The 18,141-nt window shown below is 39.0% G+C and overlaps 1 protein-coding gene across 1 annotated transcript in view; it reads right to left on the bottom strand.

The window, feature by feature from the left end:
- Nucleotides 1-18,141, bottom strand: part of PKD1L1 (polycystin 1 like 1, transient receptor potential channel interacting) — a 201,059-nt gene that overhangs the window by 161,897 nt on the left and 21,021 nt on the right. The window contains exon 6 of the mRNA XM_037837205.1: nt 11,116-11,429. Within this exon, the coding sequence (XP_037693133.1) occupies nt 11,116-11,429 (314 nt within the window). The remainder of the gene's footprint in view (nt 1-11,115; nt 11,430-18,141) is intronic.

Raw genomic sequence — 18,141 nt, 5'->3', positions numbered from 1 at the left:
CCTAGGGTGTTTCTCTTTAAACATCTAGGGGTCCTCTTATCTTCTCTGGGGCAAACTCTGGGCTTCATCTCTCAGCTTAACATCCCAAACATCCTTCTGCCCACATCTCCAAGCATTTCCAAACGTCAGCTCCCAAGCATCTTTCCAAAAGTCTCTCTCAGCCGCTCTGAGCTCCTTCTGTCTGTGAGCTCTCTTAGAGGACTCCAGTGATTTAATTAAAACCCACCCTAAACGGGTGGGGCCACACCTCCATGGAAATAATCTAATCAAAAGTATCACTCCCAGTTGGGTGACACATCTCTATGGAAACAATCAAAAGTTTCTATACTAATCAAAAGACTAATAAATCTGCCCCCTCAAGATTGCATTAAAGAACATTGCTTTTGTGGGGAGATAATATATTCAAACTGGCACAGACCTTTTGATGAGGTTATTTCTGTTAAGGTGCGACCCACCTCAGTCAGAATGGATCTCAGTCCTACTACTGGAGTCCTGTATAAGCAAAATGAAATTCAAACAGACAGAGAGAAAGCCACAGGAAGCAAGAAGTTGAAATTCAAAGGAACCCAGAAAAGAATGGAGAGGCCAGGAGAGGCTGCTATGTGCCTTGCCATGTGACAGAGGAGCCTGGAACCAAAGATCACTTGCAGGCAGCCCCAGAAAGCTAGTCTTTGAGAAGAAATCATCTTCTTGATGACACCTTTATTTGGACTTTCTCTTAGCCTCAAAACCATGAGCTAATAAATCCCCATTGTTTAATCCAACCCATTGCATGGTATTTCCTTGAGCAGCCAAGGAAACTAAAACAGAGGGAAAATGAGAAAGGCAATCAAGATGAAATAAAAATAAAGGAAGAAAATGAAAGGATTAGAGAGGAAAAAGGAGATCTAACATATATATATATATAGAAAACCAGAGTCTCTCAAAAAGAAAACAGAAATATTGGAACAGAAAATATTTAAAGATATAACTCAAGAAACCTTTCCTGAACTGAAAGAAAATAACACACATCCACAAATGTAAAAGATATACACTGTGTACCTGAGAAGGTTGACCCAGAATGGTCAACATTGAGACATATTCTGGTAAAGCAAATGGACTTCAAATATAAAGAAATAATTCTTTGGGCAGCCAGATAAAAACCTCAAGTCATCTATAAGAGGGAAAAAAGGAAGGCTGCCCTTAGGATCACCACAGCATGGGAATGCATGGAAAATTACCTGGGGGGCTACTTAAAAGATAGACTGTTGAGCCCCACCCCCAGAATTTATAATTCAGTAGGTCTAAGGTGGGGCCTGAGAATTTGCCTTTCAAACAAACCTCAGGTGATGATGATGATGCTGGTCCAAAGACCACACATTGAGAACCACTGTTGTATGTAAGACTAGAGTAGAGAAAACAACTAAAGCCCTCAAGAAAAGGACATTTGTTCAAGAATTTAAGAGCCAGCAAATTGTCATTCAAATATAAAGGCAGCATATATGAGAGTCTATAAAAATTTCACCCACTATGTTTCTCTCTCAGAACTTAAATCCACCAGAGTGTTCCTACCAGACAAGTCCTAAAACCCAGAGACAACAGCCTCTTTAAGAACAACAACCAGATGCAGCCCCCTTACCCATAATGTTGACGCTCCCTTTCAATATGAACAAGTTAGGGTGGTCATTGCCTAGACAGCCCTGAAGATTGAAGATCGAGAAAGTGATTAAATGAGAGGAAGGGGTAGTAACAGACAAGATAGGATGTAACAAATGATGACAAATACTCAATCTTTATACAATTTTTTTTTTAGATGCTAGGGTATTAGAATAGCTGAAGGAAATAACTCAAATGGTGGAACTGTAACCTATAATATTCTCCAAAATTTGTTCTATAGCTATTTGTTAAATTGTACTTTGAAAGTTACCACCTTTCTGTATATATCTTATATTCCACAATGAGGAAATAACTGAAACTGTGGAAGTGTAACCATAACATTCTTTGAAATTTGTTCTCTAACTACTTGTTAAATTGTTTTTTGAAGGTTATCACTATTATGTATATTTGTTAAATTTCACAATAAAAATGTATTTAAAATATCCATTATAAAAACACATATAAAGGTAGAAAACAGTTCTGAACATGCAGGAACACAGGAAATATTATTTCTATGAATCTTCCTAAAAAATCTACTAGAAGACAAACCTCAGCAAAACAAATGGGAAAACTATCCAAAAGGACTAAGAGTGAGAATCAAATATATTTAACTACAGAACTGGAACTAAAACAAATGTGAGAGAGGAGAACCTAAGATGGAGGCTAGGAGAGACAGGGCAAAAAAAAAACTCTGTGAAAAGTACTAGATAAAGCCAGAAGGTGACCCAGAACACCAGTTCCCGTGATGCACCAGCTGGACAAGTTCTGCTAAATCCACAAGGACTGTATACTTGGTGAAAATGGGAGTCTGAGTTCTGAAATGAGTGAGTAAGCCTGCTGAATGCCCAGCAGCCACACTGCAGTGTGGGGAAACTGTGGGTTGGCGTTTGGAGGCGGACTAGTACTTTTTTTAAAAAACCCCAAAGCGGCTTCCGATACAGCAGAGACAACCACACAGTGAAGTATGGCAGGAATGGGCTGTGAGAACACCTCAATATCTGGTGTGGAAGATAGCCTTTCTCACACCTGCTGCTAATTGTCTCAGAGCAAGGAAGGCAGAGGAGAGCTAAAAGGGGAAAATAACAATGCTCCTTGCAGCCATCTTCCCAGCAGGCTGGGAATGCTCCTGCCCAGCGCAGGCGCCATAGCCCAGAGCTGTGGCAGAAAACCCAGTGTGACAGGAAGTGTTTCCAGTATCATGGCAACGCCACAATATCGGGCGTGGACAACAGCCTTTCGCGCACCCACAGCTAATTGTCCCGAAGCTGGGAAGGCAGAGCTGTGCGAAAACAGGGAAATTTACATGCCCCATTCAGCCATCCTTACGGCAGACGGGAACGCCCCTACATGGCCCGGTGGCCCAGAATTTCCCTTGAGGGACGGTGCACACTTGCGATGTAGCACAACCTTCCCTCAGCAGAGGCCCTAGAAGGGCAAGGCTTGGAAGAGGGACCCACTCGGAAATCCCAGGGACCATACGCCAATACCAAAGACTTGTGGGTCAGCGGCAGGGACAATCTGTGGCAAGACTGAAATGAAGGTTTAGACTCTTGCAATAGCCTTAAATCTCCAGGAACACCAGGGAGGTTTCATTATTAAAGCTGCCCTCCCTCCCTAACTGCTCAGACACACACCTCATATTCAGGGTGGACAGCACCAACAACACACCCAAACTTGGTGCACCAATTGGACAACACAAGAATCAGACCCCCACACACAACAAAGATGAAGTTGGGGAGAATTGATTTGAGGGGAATAGATGCCTCACGGATGCTATCTGCTGGCTAGTTAGAGAAAGTGTATGCCACCAAGCTGTAGATCTGACAAATTAGAAATTAGTGTTTGAATAATCCTTCATATCCTAAAAGAACCCAATCAAGTAAAGCAAATGCCAAGAGGCCAAAAACAACAGAAAATTTTAAAGCATATGAAAAAAACAGATGATATGGAGAACCCAAACCCAAACACCCAAATCAAAATATCAGAGGAGACACAGTACTTGGAGCAATTAATCAAAGAACTAAAGATAAACAATGAGAGCATGCACAGGATATAAAGGACATGAAAAAGACCCTAGAAAAGCATAAAGAAGAAATTGCAAGAGTAAATAAAAAAGTAGGTGATCTTACAGAAATAAAAGAAACTGTTGACCAAATTAAAAAGAGTCTGGATACTCATAGTACAAGACTAGAGGAAGTTGAACAATGACTCAGCAACCTCGAGGACCACAGAATGGAAAATGAAAGAACAAAAGAAAGAATGGGGAAAAAAATCAAAAAAATTGAAACAGACCTCAGGGATATTATAGATAAAATAAAATGTCCAAATTTAAGACTCACTGGTGTCCCAGAAGGGGAAGAGAAGGGTAAAGGTCTAGAAAGAGTATTCAAAGAAATTATTGGGGAAAACTTCCCAAACCTTCTACATAATATAAATACACAAAGCATAAATGCCCAGCAAACTCCAAATAGAATAAATCTAAATAAACCCACTCCAAGACACATTCTGATCAGACTGTCAAATACTGAAGAGAAGGAGCGAGTTCTGAAAGCAGCAAGAGAAAGCAATTCACCACAGACAAAGGAAACAACATAAGACTAAGTAGTGACTACTCAGCGGCCACCATGGAGGTGAGAAGGCAGTGGCATGACATATTTAAAATTCTGAGAGAGAAAAATTTCCAACCAAGAATATTTTACCCAGCAAAACTCTCCTTTAAGTTTGAGGGAGAGCTTAAATTTTTCACAGACAAACAAATGCTGAGATTTTGCTAATAAAAGTCCTGCCCTACTTCAGATACTAAAGGGAGCCCTACCAACAAAGAAACAAAGAAAGGAGAGAGATACAGAGAAAGGTTCAGTACTAAAGAGATTCAGTATTGGTTCATTAAAGGACAATAAGAAAGAGAGGGGAAAAAATATATATGACAAACATAAACCAAAGGATAGGATGGCTGATTCAAGAGTAAATAGATTAAACTCCCAATTAAAAGATATAGATTGGCAGTATGGATCAAAAAATATGAACCATCAATATGCTGCATGCAAGAGACTCATTGTAGACACAGGGACACAAAGAAATTGAAAGTGAAAAGATGGAAAAAAATATTTCATGCAAGCTACAGCCAAAAGGAAGCAGGAGTAGCAATATTAATCTCAGTTAAAATAGACTTTAAATGTAAGGATGTTATGAGAGACAAAGAAGGCCACTACATACTATTAAAAGGAGCAATTCAACAAGAAGAAATAACAATCTTAAATGTTTATGCACCCAATCATGGTGCCACAAAATACATGTGACAAACACTGGCAAAACTAAAGGAAGCAATGGATGTTTCCTCAATAATTTTGGGAGACTTCAACACATCACTCTCTCCTACAGATAGATAAACCAGACAGAAGACCAATAAGGAAATTGAAAACCTAAACAATCTGATAAATGAATTGGATTTAAAAGACATATATAGAACATCACATCCCAAACCACCAGGATACACATTCTTCTCTAGTGATCACGGAACTTTCTCCAGAATAGACCATATGCTGGGACATAAAACAAGCCTCAATAAATTTAAAAAAATTGAAATTATTCAAAGCACATTCTCTGACCACAATGGAATACAGTTAGAAGTCAATAACCATCAGAGACTTAGAAAATTCACAAACACCTGGAGGTTAAAAATGAGGGAGAGATGAAAACATTCCCAGATAATCAAAAGCTGAGGTACTTCATCACCAGTACATTTGTCCAATAAGAAATGCTAAAGGGAATTGTGCAGGCTGAAAGGAAGGGACACTAAACAATTGACTGAAACTACATGAAGAAATAAAGATTTCCAGTAAAGATCACATGGTAAATATAAATACCGATACTACTCTATTTTTGATTTGTAACTCCACTATTTACTTCCCACAGGATCTAAAATATATAAAGTATAATGATAAATCAGTGGTTTTGGACTCAATGTAAAATATGTAATTTTTGACAAGAACTACATAAAGGTGGGGGAATGGAGGAGTATAGGAATCTAGTTTATGTGTCCTACTGAAGTTAAATTGGTATTAAAGAAAACAAGATTGTTATAGACTTAGGATGTTAAATTTAAGCCCCATGGTAAACACAAAGAAAGTATCAGAGAATATGATCATAGAGAAGAAGAGTATGGGTTATGAGAAGTTGGGGAAGGGGCAATGGGGAATTAATAAGAAATGAGTGTAGGGTTTCTGTTTGGGGTGAAGGGAAATTTCTAGTAATGGATGGTGGGAAGGTGATGGCATTGCAACATTGTGAATGTGATTAATCCCACTAAATGGAATGCTTGAGAGGGGTTGGAATGGGAAGATTTATGCTGTATATATGTTTCCACAAATGAAAAAAAAGACAGTCTAAATAGATAATGACAATTAAATGCCATAGATGATCCTGGATGAGATCTAAAAATAGAAGAGAAAAGGTTCAAAAGGACACAATTGGGACATAAGAAAAAATGAAATATAGAATGTAAGCTTTATATCAATGTTAATTTTCTTGAACTTCTTAACTACACTTAATGTGATTACATAAATGAATATTCTTGTTCATAGGAAATGTGTATGTGAATTATATTATTTGTTCAAGGATGTGTGCAACTTGCTCTTACATGTTCAGAAGACAGAGCAATAGATGATGGATGATAGACAGGGAGGGAAAGAAAGAAATGGTAAAGTGATAAAATATTAAAGTTGGTAGATCTGGGTATCTGTGGAGGGGGGTTGGGGTATGCTGGAGTTCTGTGTATGGGGTTTGTATTATTTTTGCAACTGTTCCTGTAAGTTTGAATTTATTTCAAAATAAAAAGTAAAAAAAATAAAAATATAAATATAAAAATAAATAAAAAACAAATGTGAGAAATCAGATGAAAGAAAAAATATAAATATATATAACGGAAATGGGAAAATTATAAAACAAACCCACACTGGAAGGTGTTGGGGATTGATCATTTACCCCACAAAAAGACAGGTTCAAATCTTACCCCAGGTTCTGAGGGCATGAACCCATTTCTAAGCAGATATTATTAATTAAGGTGTGGACTCATTTGTAAATAGGATCTAGGTCCTATTTAGATGAAGACAGGTGGAATCAAGTGGGCCTTAATCCATATGTGTTGGAGTCCTTATATACAGAGGAAATTTGGATACAACCTGCAGAACCCAGAATTCAGTCAGGAGTCAGAGAATGAGCAGCTCGCCACGTGATGGAGGAACCAATGATGTGGCAAACCAGAACACTACAGACTCCAGGAGAAAGCATCACTGATGCAGACCTTCATTTTGGACTTTCAGCCTCTAAAACCTCCTGTCATTTAAGCCCACCAGAGTGTGGTGTTACAGCAGTCCTGGCAAACCAAGACAGACAAAGAGGAGGAGATCAAGGAAGAATGCAGATGTGTCTCCTATATAATTGCTAGAAATAAAAAGGTATCATGTAAACTTAGCAAAACTAACAAAGGTATAAACATATGTAATAGTACCAAGCAAATACTAATAAGAGTAATTTAAATGATTATAATTGCATGATGAAGAAAAGGGAGGGGAAGGGGAAGAAAGGGAGAACATACGAATTTCATAATTTCTCATAGTGGGTAATGAATAGATCCTGTCTAAAGAAATAGAGGGATAAGGACATTTTATAGCATTATAAATAAATGGAGCCAGTAGAACAAGACTACAAACCTTCCAACTCTCAGAGCCTAACTCAAACAAACATACAAAAGGGAAATAGGGCTATTTACTGGAAGATATTTTAAAATTCAGACAGAGCACATAATGTAAACCATGAGAGAACTAAGACTAAACTAAACATCTGCTTATCAGTAAACATAATTTCAAGGAACTCATCTATTTAAAATAAAGATTGTCTGAATGGATCACGAAGCAAAGTCAACTTGTCTGTATTCAAGAGAAACCTCTAAAACTTAGCAATTCCACAAAGTGGAAAATAAAAGGATGACCAAAATATGTTAGGTCGCTTTGACGAGGAGGGAAATGGCCTTGAGGCTGGGGTCGATGTTGGTACAGAACAGAATGGAGGACAACAAAACTAAGATGCGTGGATCACATGGGTTTTCAAATGAACTTAGAACATACAGTAAAAGGGATGAGTTAGGGTATTGTACTTAGGGCAGGGTGCAAGCTGTGTGGAAGGACCACACCCCCTGAATCCTGTGTTATGTGAAGCTCTCTTTTGTCTCTTTCCCTCTCTCCCTCCCTTCCCCTCTAGCTGTCTCCTTATCTCCCTCTCTCCCCACCTTTCCTCCCTGCCCCCACCCCCCACATTAGCCCTTCCCGGTGCTGGTGTGAGGGGAGCAAAGGGGCTCAGGAGATGGACTTTGCCTGGAGGCAACGCCCACGTTCTCTGTCCCAGAGACACAGGCTTGTAACTTGCCCGTAACCTGCCAGCAGCCAAGGATTTTCATTCCTAAAATTGGCTGCATTTTAAGCCACAAAGACAACCTCGGAACTTCACAAATAAAAGTAGAAATAGTGGAGAAAACATTTGCTTATCATAATACAATAAAACCGGAAGTAAATAATGAAACCAGAATACCAAAAAAAGTCCATGACATCGGGAAATTTAAACACTTCTTAAATAATAAGAAATGGCTTGAGCATCAAATTCAAAATGGAAAACAAGAGCAAAAATACTTGGAAAGGCCAGAAGAAAGAAGTAAAGATAAAAGTAGAAATTAATAAACTAGAGAGGAAATGTAGAATCAATGAACTCTAAAAGCTGGTTCTTTAAATATAGTAAGGACAATTGACCCAACCTAATCAAGATAAAAAGAAAAGGAGAAGGCATAAAACAAAATAAGAAATGACAGAAGGAAATAACCATAGATACTGATGAAATGCAAAGAACTGTAAAAGCCTACTTTGTTCACCTCTATGCAAATAAATTTGAAAACCTGAATTAAATGGATAATTTTTCTAAGAAAATCTAATTTAAAGGAATTGACTACAAGAGAAGTATAAAATCTAAACAGATGAATTTCTATAGAAGAAATAGATGAAGATGTCAATGAGCAACCCCAAGTCAATAAGAAAAAACAAAATGTACCAGTCCTGGATGGCTAATAAGGAAATTCTCTAAGATAGAAAAACTATTTTCAATGCTATTTAAACTGATTTTAGACGAAGAAAAATAAAGAAACCTTCCTCATTACATTGATACCAAAATCCCAAAACTACTGCACAAAAATCAGTAACTACAGGCCAATGCCATAGATGATTATCAATGTTAGAATCATAAATAGAAAGTTAGAAAACTGAATTCAGCAGCACATTCAAAGAATAATACATCAAAATCAAGTGTTTCCCTCTCGGGAATTCAGTGATGACTCAATATTAAGATATCGGTTACTAGGACACATGATATTCACAGTTCTAAAGAGAAAAAAAAAAAAAAAAAATCAGAAGACCAGCTCTACAGATGCCAAAAAGGATTTTAACGAATTCATCAACCACTACTGAAAAACCAAAAAGTCCTCAATAAAAAGAGAAAAGTTGAAAACTTCCTTAATATGATAAATTATATTTGCCCAAAAGAGAGATCAAGTTTAATGGGAAAATACTAGATGCATCCCAAGACAAGCATGCCCCATCATCTATATTGTTTATCAATATTATTAAACAAAAGAAAGACACTGGAAGAATAAAATTAGAAATTAGCAGTTAGCATATCTCTATTTGTAAAGAATATGTTTACATAACTATAAAACACAAAAGAAATCAACTGCAAGATAGCTAAACAATATGAAGTTTCAGTAAGACAGGGCTATACAAAATTAACAGCAAATATCAGCAGTTCTATATCCAAACAACCAGTTTAAAGATAAAAATGGAAGAAAATATCTCATTTACAACTGCACAAAAAGTAAACCATTTCATAAGAAATACGTGAGTTCCATACGAAGAAAATTTTTAAATGCTTCCAAAAACACAAGGGAGACTTGAAAAGAGAAAGGAGTGTTTGTGAAGGGGGAGACTCTTGAAACAATTCTGCTTTAATTAGTTTATAAATTTAACACTATTCCAATATAAATGCCAATATGATATTTTGACCTATTAAATTAATGGAATGCTATGCAACTATACAAAAGAAACAAAATGCTCAATTATGAATAAGGACATGTTTCTCTGGGTTACATACAGTTCCAAACCACTACAATGTGGTTGAATCTAAATTAGAGAAATGCAAATTAAAACTGCATAAAAATACTGAACATATCCACTTCTACATCGCTCATGGAGGTATAAACTCCACCCCACTGAGAATAATTTAGCAACAATTATAAAGTTAACAAATACATGCAGCTTTGAGGCAATCATTCCTCTTTTCTATGAAAGGACATATATATGAGATTATTCACTAAAATGTAGTTTGTAATTTTGAAAGATTACAAACAATCTCAATGTCCTCTGATTAAAAAAATGGTTAAACAGATTTGATCTATTAAATTAAAGGAACACTATGCAGCTGTACAAAAGAACAGAGAAGCTCTTTCTGTACAGATATAGAATATCTCTAAGATATAAGAACGTATTTATGTGAAGGTTGTATATAGTAGGTTTCCATTTATGTAAAAAAGGAGAAAATAATATTTGTCTGCTTAGATGCATAACAGAAACAAGAAATGAAAACTGGTTGCCTCAGGAGACATCTGGAAGCTTAGTGGGAGGAGGACCTTGTACTGTGCATCTTTCTATAAGTGGGGGTTTGAACCTTGTGAATGCACCATATTCAAAAAGTTTATTTAACAAAGGAAAAAAAGAAAAAGAGCAAAAAAAGTTCAATCCTGCCAATCAGGAAAGCATCAGAATTCTCTACTCATTCCACCCAACCAACTAAGTATTTAGTAGCTGTCTAAGGAAAAATGGTTCAAATGCTGGATATCTGTATAAGGACTTCCCCCTGCCGTCTTCCTTTGATCTGAATGCAAAGGGTTGAAATTTTAGTGCAAAACAAGTAGTATAAATATGTGTGTGTGTGTGTGTGTGTGTGTGTGTGTGTGTGTGTATATATATATTATTTTTGACAGACAATTTAAGGGATTTTCAACAGTAATTTCACTTTAGAATTTTGCCTCTTTGTAAGAAATAACTCCTCTGTATTAGCTGTGTGACCTTGGGGCAAAGCCCTGAGCCTCTTCAAGCTCCAGTTTCCTCCTCTCTAAAATGGAGTTAATAACACCTACATCGCAGGGCTGATGGAAGGATTAAATGAGCTAAGTATATATAGTAAATGGCAGTGCGAGACACATAAGTGTTCAATGCATGTTACTGAGCTACTGTAATTAGAACAAGGAAAGGTAAGATGAGCCTGGAGAAAAATAATTTCCTTTCTGCCCAATGTTTTTCCCTTCTATTTCTAAGCACTGCTTGCTATGCCTCCTAATTTGGTATTTTCTTTCCTTGTTCCCGATAATAAAGGTGGGTAGGGTACCTTTCCGGTACTGGTGACAGGCTGTAACCACTATTTCCTCAGACACGTTTCGGATCCTCATTTGAACCACCGAACCATCCCCGAAGTCAATCACCAGACAAAGTGCTGCTCCAGAAGCCATTTGAATGTGGAATCCCAGATTTTGTGTGTCAGTTTCCGGTAACTGAAGGGTGACGGGATTCGCCATGCTTAGAGGAGCTTGTGATGGGATGGTCCCAGGAAGACACAGCGTGATGGGGTAGAGCTTCTTAGGATCCAATTCCGAAGCTGAGAAACTGAGGGTCTGGCGAGTGCCAGGTGGAGCGCTGTCAGGGCTGTCGGCAGAGAGAGGCAGAGCACTTCAGATTGCACAGTCAACCAAGAGGGTCACTGCCTGAATCAATCACCTCTTGGGGTGGGGGGAGCAGGAGGTGAGGAGCCTATTCTGGAGGCTAGACAGTGGGAAACAAGGCTTGTGAAAGCCTTGTGAACAAGCTCAGTGGTCCTCAACGTGGGATCCCAATCAGTAGCATCAAAATCACCTGGGCACTTGCTGGAAATGAAAGTTCTTGGGCCTCACCCCAGACGGAAGGAGTCAGAAACTCTAGAGCTGGGACCAGCAAGCCCCCAGGAGATTCTGGAGTACACTAAAATTTGAGAGCCACAGCTCTTCCTGCAGTATTTATGGTGATAATGAAATATTTCCTCCCGTTACTGAATTAATGGACACAAAAGACTGTATTTCCCCAAAGTCACTACCTCCTATGTTTTTGTAAAATTTTGATAGGTGGAGTGCCATCAGTTCTACATGTATCTCTTGCTGCAGAGTCTTGAGTATAGCTAGAACACTCCAACTTCAGCATCTGATAATACAGCGCTTTCATGATCAAAATTTATTTTTAAAAAGCTGTTCCAATCTTCTTGACCAAAAGGGGGATGTGAAAGGAAATGAAATAAGCTTCAGTGGCAGAGAGATTCCAAAAGGAGCCAAGAGGTCACTCTGGTGGGCACTCTTATGCACAATAGAGATAACCCTTTTTAGGTTCTAATGAACTGGAATAGGTAGCAGTAAATACCTGAAACTATCAAACTACAACCCAGAACCCTTGAATCTTGAAGATGATTGTATAAAAATGTACCTTATGAGGGGTGACAATGTGATTGGGAAAGCCATATGGACCACACTCCACTTTGTCCAGTGTATGGATGGATGAGTAGAAAAATGGGGGCAAGAAGAAGAAAAAAAAAAGGCACCAAATGTTCTTTTTTACTCTAATTGTTCTTTTTCATTTTAATTTTTATTCTTATTATTTTTGCGTGTGTGGTAATGAAAATGTTCAAAAATTAATTTTGGTGATGAACGCACAACTATATAATGGTATTGTGAACAACTGAATGTACACTTTGTATGACTGCATGGCATGTGAATATATCTCAAAAAAATTGATTAAAAAAAAAAAAAAAAAGCTGTTCCAGTTCAACACATATGGTTTTGGTACATTTGGCAGCATAAACTAAAGGATAAAAAAAACCCTCAGAGCAGAGAGAAAACTTTCATCCAACTGGAAATGGCTTAAATATCTTAATGACCAATTGGCATGCAACCCCGGATTGCCCTCTTCTCCAAGTGGCTGCAACTGTCACAATACAAACAAGCAAGCCAACTTCCAGTTTTGGAAAATAAAGGAAACCAAGTAACAAGGGACTCTAATGGCAAATAGTTGCAAATTACACCATCTGTGGCATTGCTACTTGAAAAGCACTGGCTACAACTGCAACTACAATTAAAGGGAACAAGGAAAATACTGCAAATCACCAACTGAATTTGAGCATGGGTCATGGATCAGTATTGAGGAGGGATAGTGGCTTTGGAACTACCCTTTCCTTACCTTCTTGGAAGGGCGAGCAAATGTGAAATCAGCCCCAGGAGTGACAGAGCCAGCCACCTTGACCTGGGACCCCATCTTAACAGTGGTCAATTCACGCCAGCCCCAGGAAGCCCCAGGAAGCATCCCTGGCTACATCCTCTGCAGAGTACAACAGTCTAATGACACAATTGGATACCTCTGTTTTCAAGTGGCGGAGTGCCAAAGAGTTCCACTTAAATTTAAAAAATTTCATAACAGCTGAGGGTTTATTGAATGGTATCAGTGCATTGGGTTACTCCATTATTAAAAAGCAAATTATCAGAGAATACCAGGGTGAAGTCTCCCAGTTATTTTGGAAGGTTTTCCCAATTCGGCCTCTCAGGCAATGGCAAGCCATTGAGAGTGAGATAATTTGTACTTTCTGTGCCAAGAGAGTGCCAAATTGGTGGCAGCTGGAACTAAGAGGCCTCTTTTATCAGGACATTCTAGAATGATGACTGTCAGAAGCTCATGGGGCTCTCCTGTTTAATGGAAAATTAGCTATTTTGTATCATCAGCCATAAATCAAAATTGACAGCCTAGAAATGATGTATTTGCAGACATCAGAAATGTAAATTTTTCCTTATGGTGGTGACAAAATTTATTTCTCCTTTCACTATGCATGAGCAGTGCCCAAAGGACTAGAAAGATGAAATGTAGTTAATCAACAAACAACCACAGCCATCTGCACATGAGTGAATCTCCCAGGTACCTAGCAGTAGCTTTCTGATAAAATTCATCTGCATAGATCAGATACCAACCTCAAGTAGATTAAAGAATATAATATTTGCTTCTCCAATTGCATACATTTGTTAGCAAATGGAGCTGGGGCCCTGCTGCTTCAAAAAATCTCTGATTATACTAGAAGTTCGTGGTGCATTTTAAATATGAAGGGGGAAAAAAGGAAAAAGAGAAGAAAACCCAATAACACTTACACCACTCATTTGATGCATCAGATTAGTCATTATACCCCTGGGCCTTCCTGGGAAGATCGTCACTTTAATTGGAAGCCTATTCATAGGGTTTGGGTGATTCTCAGTTATAGAAGGATATAATAGAAACCAAACCAGAAAGCCTGGGGTACGTATTTCAAGGAGAAGTTTTCACTAATAGAGTGGAGTCTATTTAAAGCCATTTATTAAAATCTGTGCCCAACTGATACCCTGAATCAGATGATTTTACCAAACAGGGATCTGCATTTGGACTCTGCTCTGAAGGAGCATTCTACAAGGAAGGCTTTCACTTACATTGTTCATTTATGCCTGGGCTCTGGTGCCAGAGTGAACACCAGTATTCTCTGTAGACAGTGCTGGAATGTTTATCAATAATTCATTTATGACTAAGGAGAAGCCACAGAGGAGAGGCCTTAGTGGCTGCTGCTAGTTCATGGGAACTGCTTGCCAATATTTAGAATATTCAAAATGTGGCAGGACAGGAGGGGCTGGGACCAGGACTTGGTGGGTGTGACTATGGCTGGCAAGGATGAGAACCCGTTAGAGACACAACCGTCATACCACATTGTAACAGGGCCATGTTCACAGATGTCCATAAACGCCTCAACCTGACTGAGGAGCCACGATGAGCCCAATAGGAGGGGACTTGGCCAAACCACTCAGGCTCAGAATACCTGGACACTTGTCCCCTTTCTCAGATGTGATTCCAGAGTCCCTTTTTCTGGAATCCCTCCTCTTGCAGAAACAGCCTTGTCCCCCCCAACAAGTGCAGCTGGATGTCTCTGCCTTCAGGTGGGTTACAGTGTGAACCCAGTTATAGCCCTGGACAGGAAATGTTTAGGATTTCCAGGTACTTTTCAGCTATCATGCTCTTATTGAATCTTCTCTCCTTCGGAATAGACATTTTAAGTTACTTTGATCATTCCTAGTATTACATGGTTTCTAGCCCCCTCATCATCCTGGTCACTTTCTTCCTACTTCTTTCTTTATATCCTGTCTTAGTTTGTCAGGGCTGCTATGATAAATATCCCACAGTGAGTTGGCTTAAGCAATAAGAATGTATTGCCTTGTAGTTTTGAGGGGAGAGATCCCACACTTTCTCCCGGGCTGGGCAGGGTTCTGGTGCTCTCTCTCCTCTCTGGCTTCTACTTCCGGTTTCTGCTAACTTCTGACTTCTACTTCTGTGTCCAATTTCATTTTCTTATAAGAACTTTGGTAACAAAGACTAAGTCCACTCAAGTTGGCCTTAGCTAAATAGGATTGTTGAAGATCCTATTGGTAAATAAGTCCACACCCTGACTCACTTTAACATCTTCAAAGGTCCCATTTACTAATGGATTCATGCCCATGGGAACACAGATCAAGACATGAACATGTCTTTTAGGGGGCATGATTCCATCCTCAATATACCCTTTTAGTTATTAATGTAGCGATGTTTTTTAAAATTAAAAAATAGGCTGTATGTCTTAGGTGAGGTCCAGAGACAAATGGAAAAGGGTGTGTGCCCTGCCAAGGTTAAAGATTTTTAAAGACCATCCGAGAAAGGGGTTAGCGTTGGGGGGTGTGGAGGGGGTGAACTGTGCTCACACACCTATGAAGACAGACATAGGAGCCCCGGTCCCTGTCCAAAAATTCTTACTCTGTTCAAACCTAAGAGTTACTTTTATTTTCAGGAGGGAAGGCCATTTCTTTCTACGAAACTGCACTAGCATGTTTGTGCAACAACCTCTGGTTTGCTACGATCAAAGCCCGAGGATGGACTGTGTGAGTTGGGCAGCAGGTAAAAAGAGGAGTTGAGGAACTCTGGCCATGGCAGAGAAACTATAATTACATTTTCCATGGGAGTACAGAGACAGTGTTAACTCCATTTGAGGGGTTATCTTTAATTGAACCATATTTAATTATAAATTGGCTAAATCATGTCTCAAAAATAAACAGTGAAATTCTTCTTCAATTTACCCTAGTGTTGGAGAATATTGTTCTGCTAGAGCTTCAAAGAGTGAGTTTTCTCAACACTGGGGCCCTAGAAGGCAAGTCGGTCTACCCAGGAAAATAAAAAAAGAGGAAGAATTTCGCTCTGAGGGGTCCTACTTTGAAATGTATGCTGCACTGAAGACAAACAACAAAGAAAAGGGACTAAGCTATCTGAATTCCAAGGCACAGCAGGATAGACAAGTACCCCTTATAAAAGGAAGACATATCATTAGTAAATGGAATCTGGGAGACAATCGCCTTGGGCTCACACATATAGTGGACTGGGTCACAAACCAGCTTAGCAGGGTCCCATTTTTCCCAGATACTGCCACCTGCCAAGACAGGGAATGAAATAGTTAGGGAAGCATGGGCAGATGTGCCAGAGTGGGTTTCCCTCACAAGACAGCCCTCATTGATTTTTCTTATCTTAATGTCTAGCTTGTGGCTAAATTGGTGGATTTTACATGATCACAGGTTAGATCTGGGTCTTGTTTTACAGTATTATGCAGCTGACTGCAAGCTCGGTTTGCTCCAACCACAGTCTGCTCACTGGGTTGTGTGGATGGAAACAGTGTAACCTAGAAGGGCACAGGCCCCCACTTCTATGCTTGCCATGTGAGAACAAACATTAATTTGAACCTCAGTTCCCTGCCGAATGCCCTTTCATGACTACCATGGCACAGAGCTTGCTGTAATAAGCCTGCTCCATCCTTCCCGCAGCTCCCCCCCTCCCTTCCCCCACTCAGTGTTTCCCACTGAACACTGGCATGGTAGACCATTAGCATTCCCATCTTTCACTGCCCTTCCTGAGAAATTACCCTCCTCCCATAAAACTGACATTCGCCTTGGCCTTCTGGGTAGATGAGATATGTGCCATTCCTAGCAGAAGGTTTAAGAGCCATCAGGAGGTTCTGCCATTGTTCTTTCTCTCAGCCCAGCAATGCCCTGTAGACGACAGGGACCCTAGAATGAGGTAGTCATGGACTGCAGAACCACAGCTGGGCCACAGCTAACCTGAAAATAAACCTTTGTTGGTCTAAACCACTGAAAATGGGGTTTTTGTTACTGCATAGTCTAGCAAAGGTGACTAAAACACAGAGATATGCACAACTACCTACTTTTCCTGAAACATGCTATTTTCTTTCACATACCTGACTTTCTCCTTAATCTCCCTTTTGTTGAAATGATATCTTTTCCTTTTTCCACCTAACAAACTTAAACTTAACAACTAAGTCCCCATTCCAATCTTTCCTTGTCTCCTGAGACATAAGTGATTCCTCCCTTCTGGATTCCCATAGGTTTGATCTATACTGGTTATCTCATTCACCATTTGCATTATATCATGTTAGCATTGTCTCCTTTGCTGAACTTGAGGCTCCCTGAGGTGAGGAATTGTATCTGTTGAGCACATAGTAGGCTTTGATAGATGTTGGGTTGTTGTTATTGTTGTAGTTTGAGGGTTGGGTGCAGAAAAGGGAGGGAGAGAGATTACAAATAAACAGAAGCACAAGAGTCAAGGCCAAGTAGACTGCAGGTTGATCAGAGAGAATTGTGACTAATTTAGCTGTTCTTTGTAGCACTTTCAGGCCACCACCATTAATTATCTTTCAAAAAATGGGTAGGCTTTGAACAATGACATAGAGGGACAACAACTGGCATCAGTGAAAATCATGGAACTCAAATAATAATGAGAAAGAACAAAAAAACTACATTTACCCCATTTTTCTTTTTTAAGAAAGAAAAGTTACAATTGTTCTTTGAATGTTTCAGGGTTTAATTTCAGTTAGAATGAGTAAAACCTTAGATTTCAGAAATAGTAAGACATTACAGAATCCAGAATAAGGACAAATATTTTAAAAATCATGCTAACATATTTTAAATGTTTGATTACCTAATGTTATTGTTTTAAAGTCTATATGCTATGCACCCATGAAATAACCAATTGTAGTACTATCTAGTACTTACAACTAGTTAAGGCTCAAAATTTTTCCAGTTTTCAAAAGAATGATGATATGACTGATTTTTTGACCCCATCTGCACCATCTTGTATGGCCCCTGGCATTCTGGGTTAAATTTGTCATATTGCTGATCTCATTCTGCAAATTACCTTCAAAAGACAATTCTTTGCATCTTGGCTAAATGATCTGTGTATTCTTTTCGATCTCCTATACTTCAGAGGTGCATTTTCTAACTCATCCCAGGCCTGTGGAGGT

Source organism: Choloepus didactylus, chromosome 5 (assembly GCF_015220235.1).
Source record: "Choloepus didactylus isolate mChoDid1 chromosome 5, mChoDid1.pri, whole genome shotgun sequence".
NCBI classification, from domain to species: Eukaryota; Metazoa; Chordata; class Mammalia; order Pilosa; family Megalonychidae; genus Choloepus; species Choloepus didactylus.
The sequence above is the reverse complement of the archived record's forward strand: the minus strand, read 5'-3'. Positions and strand labels throughout refer to the sequence as shown.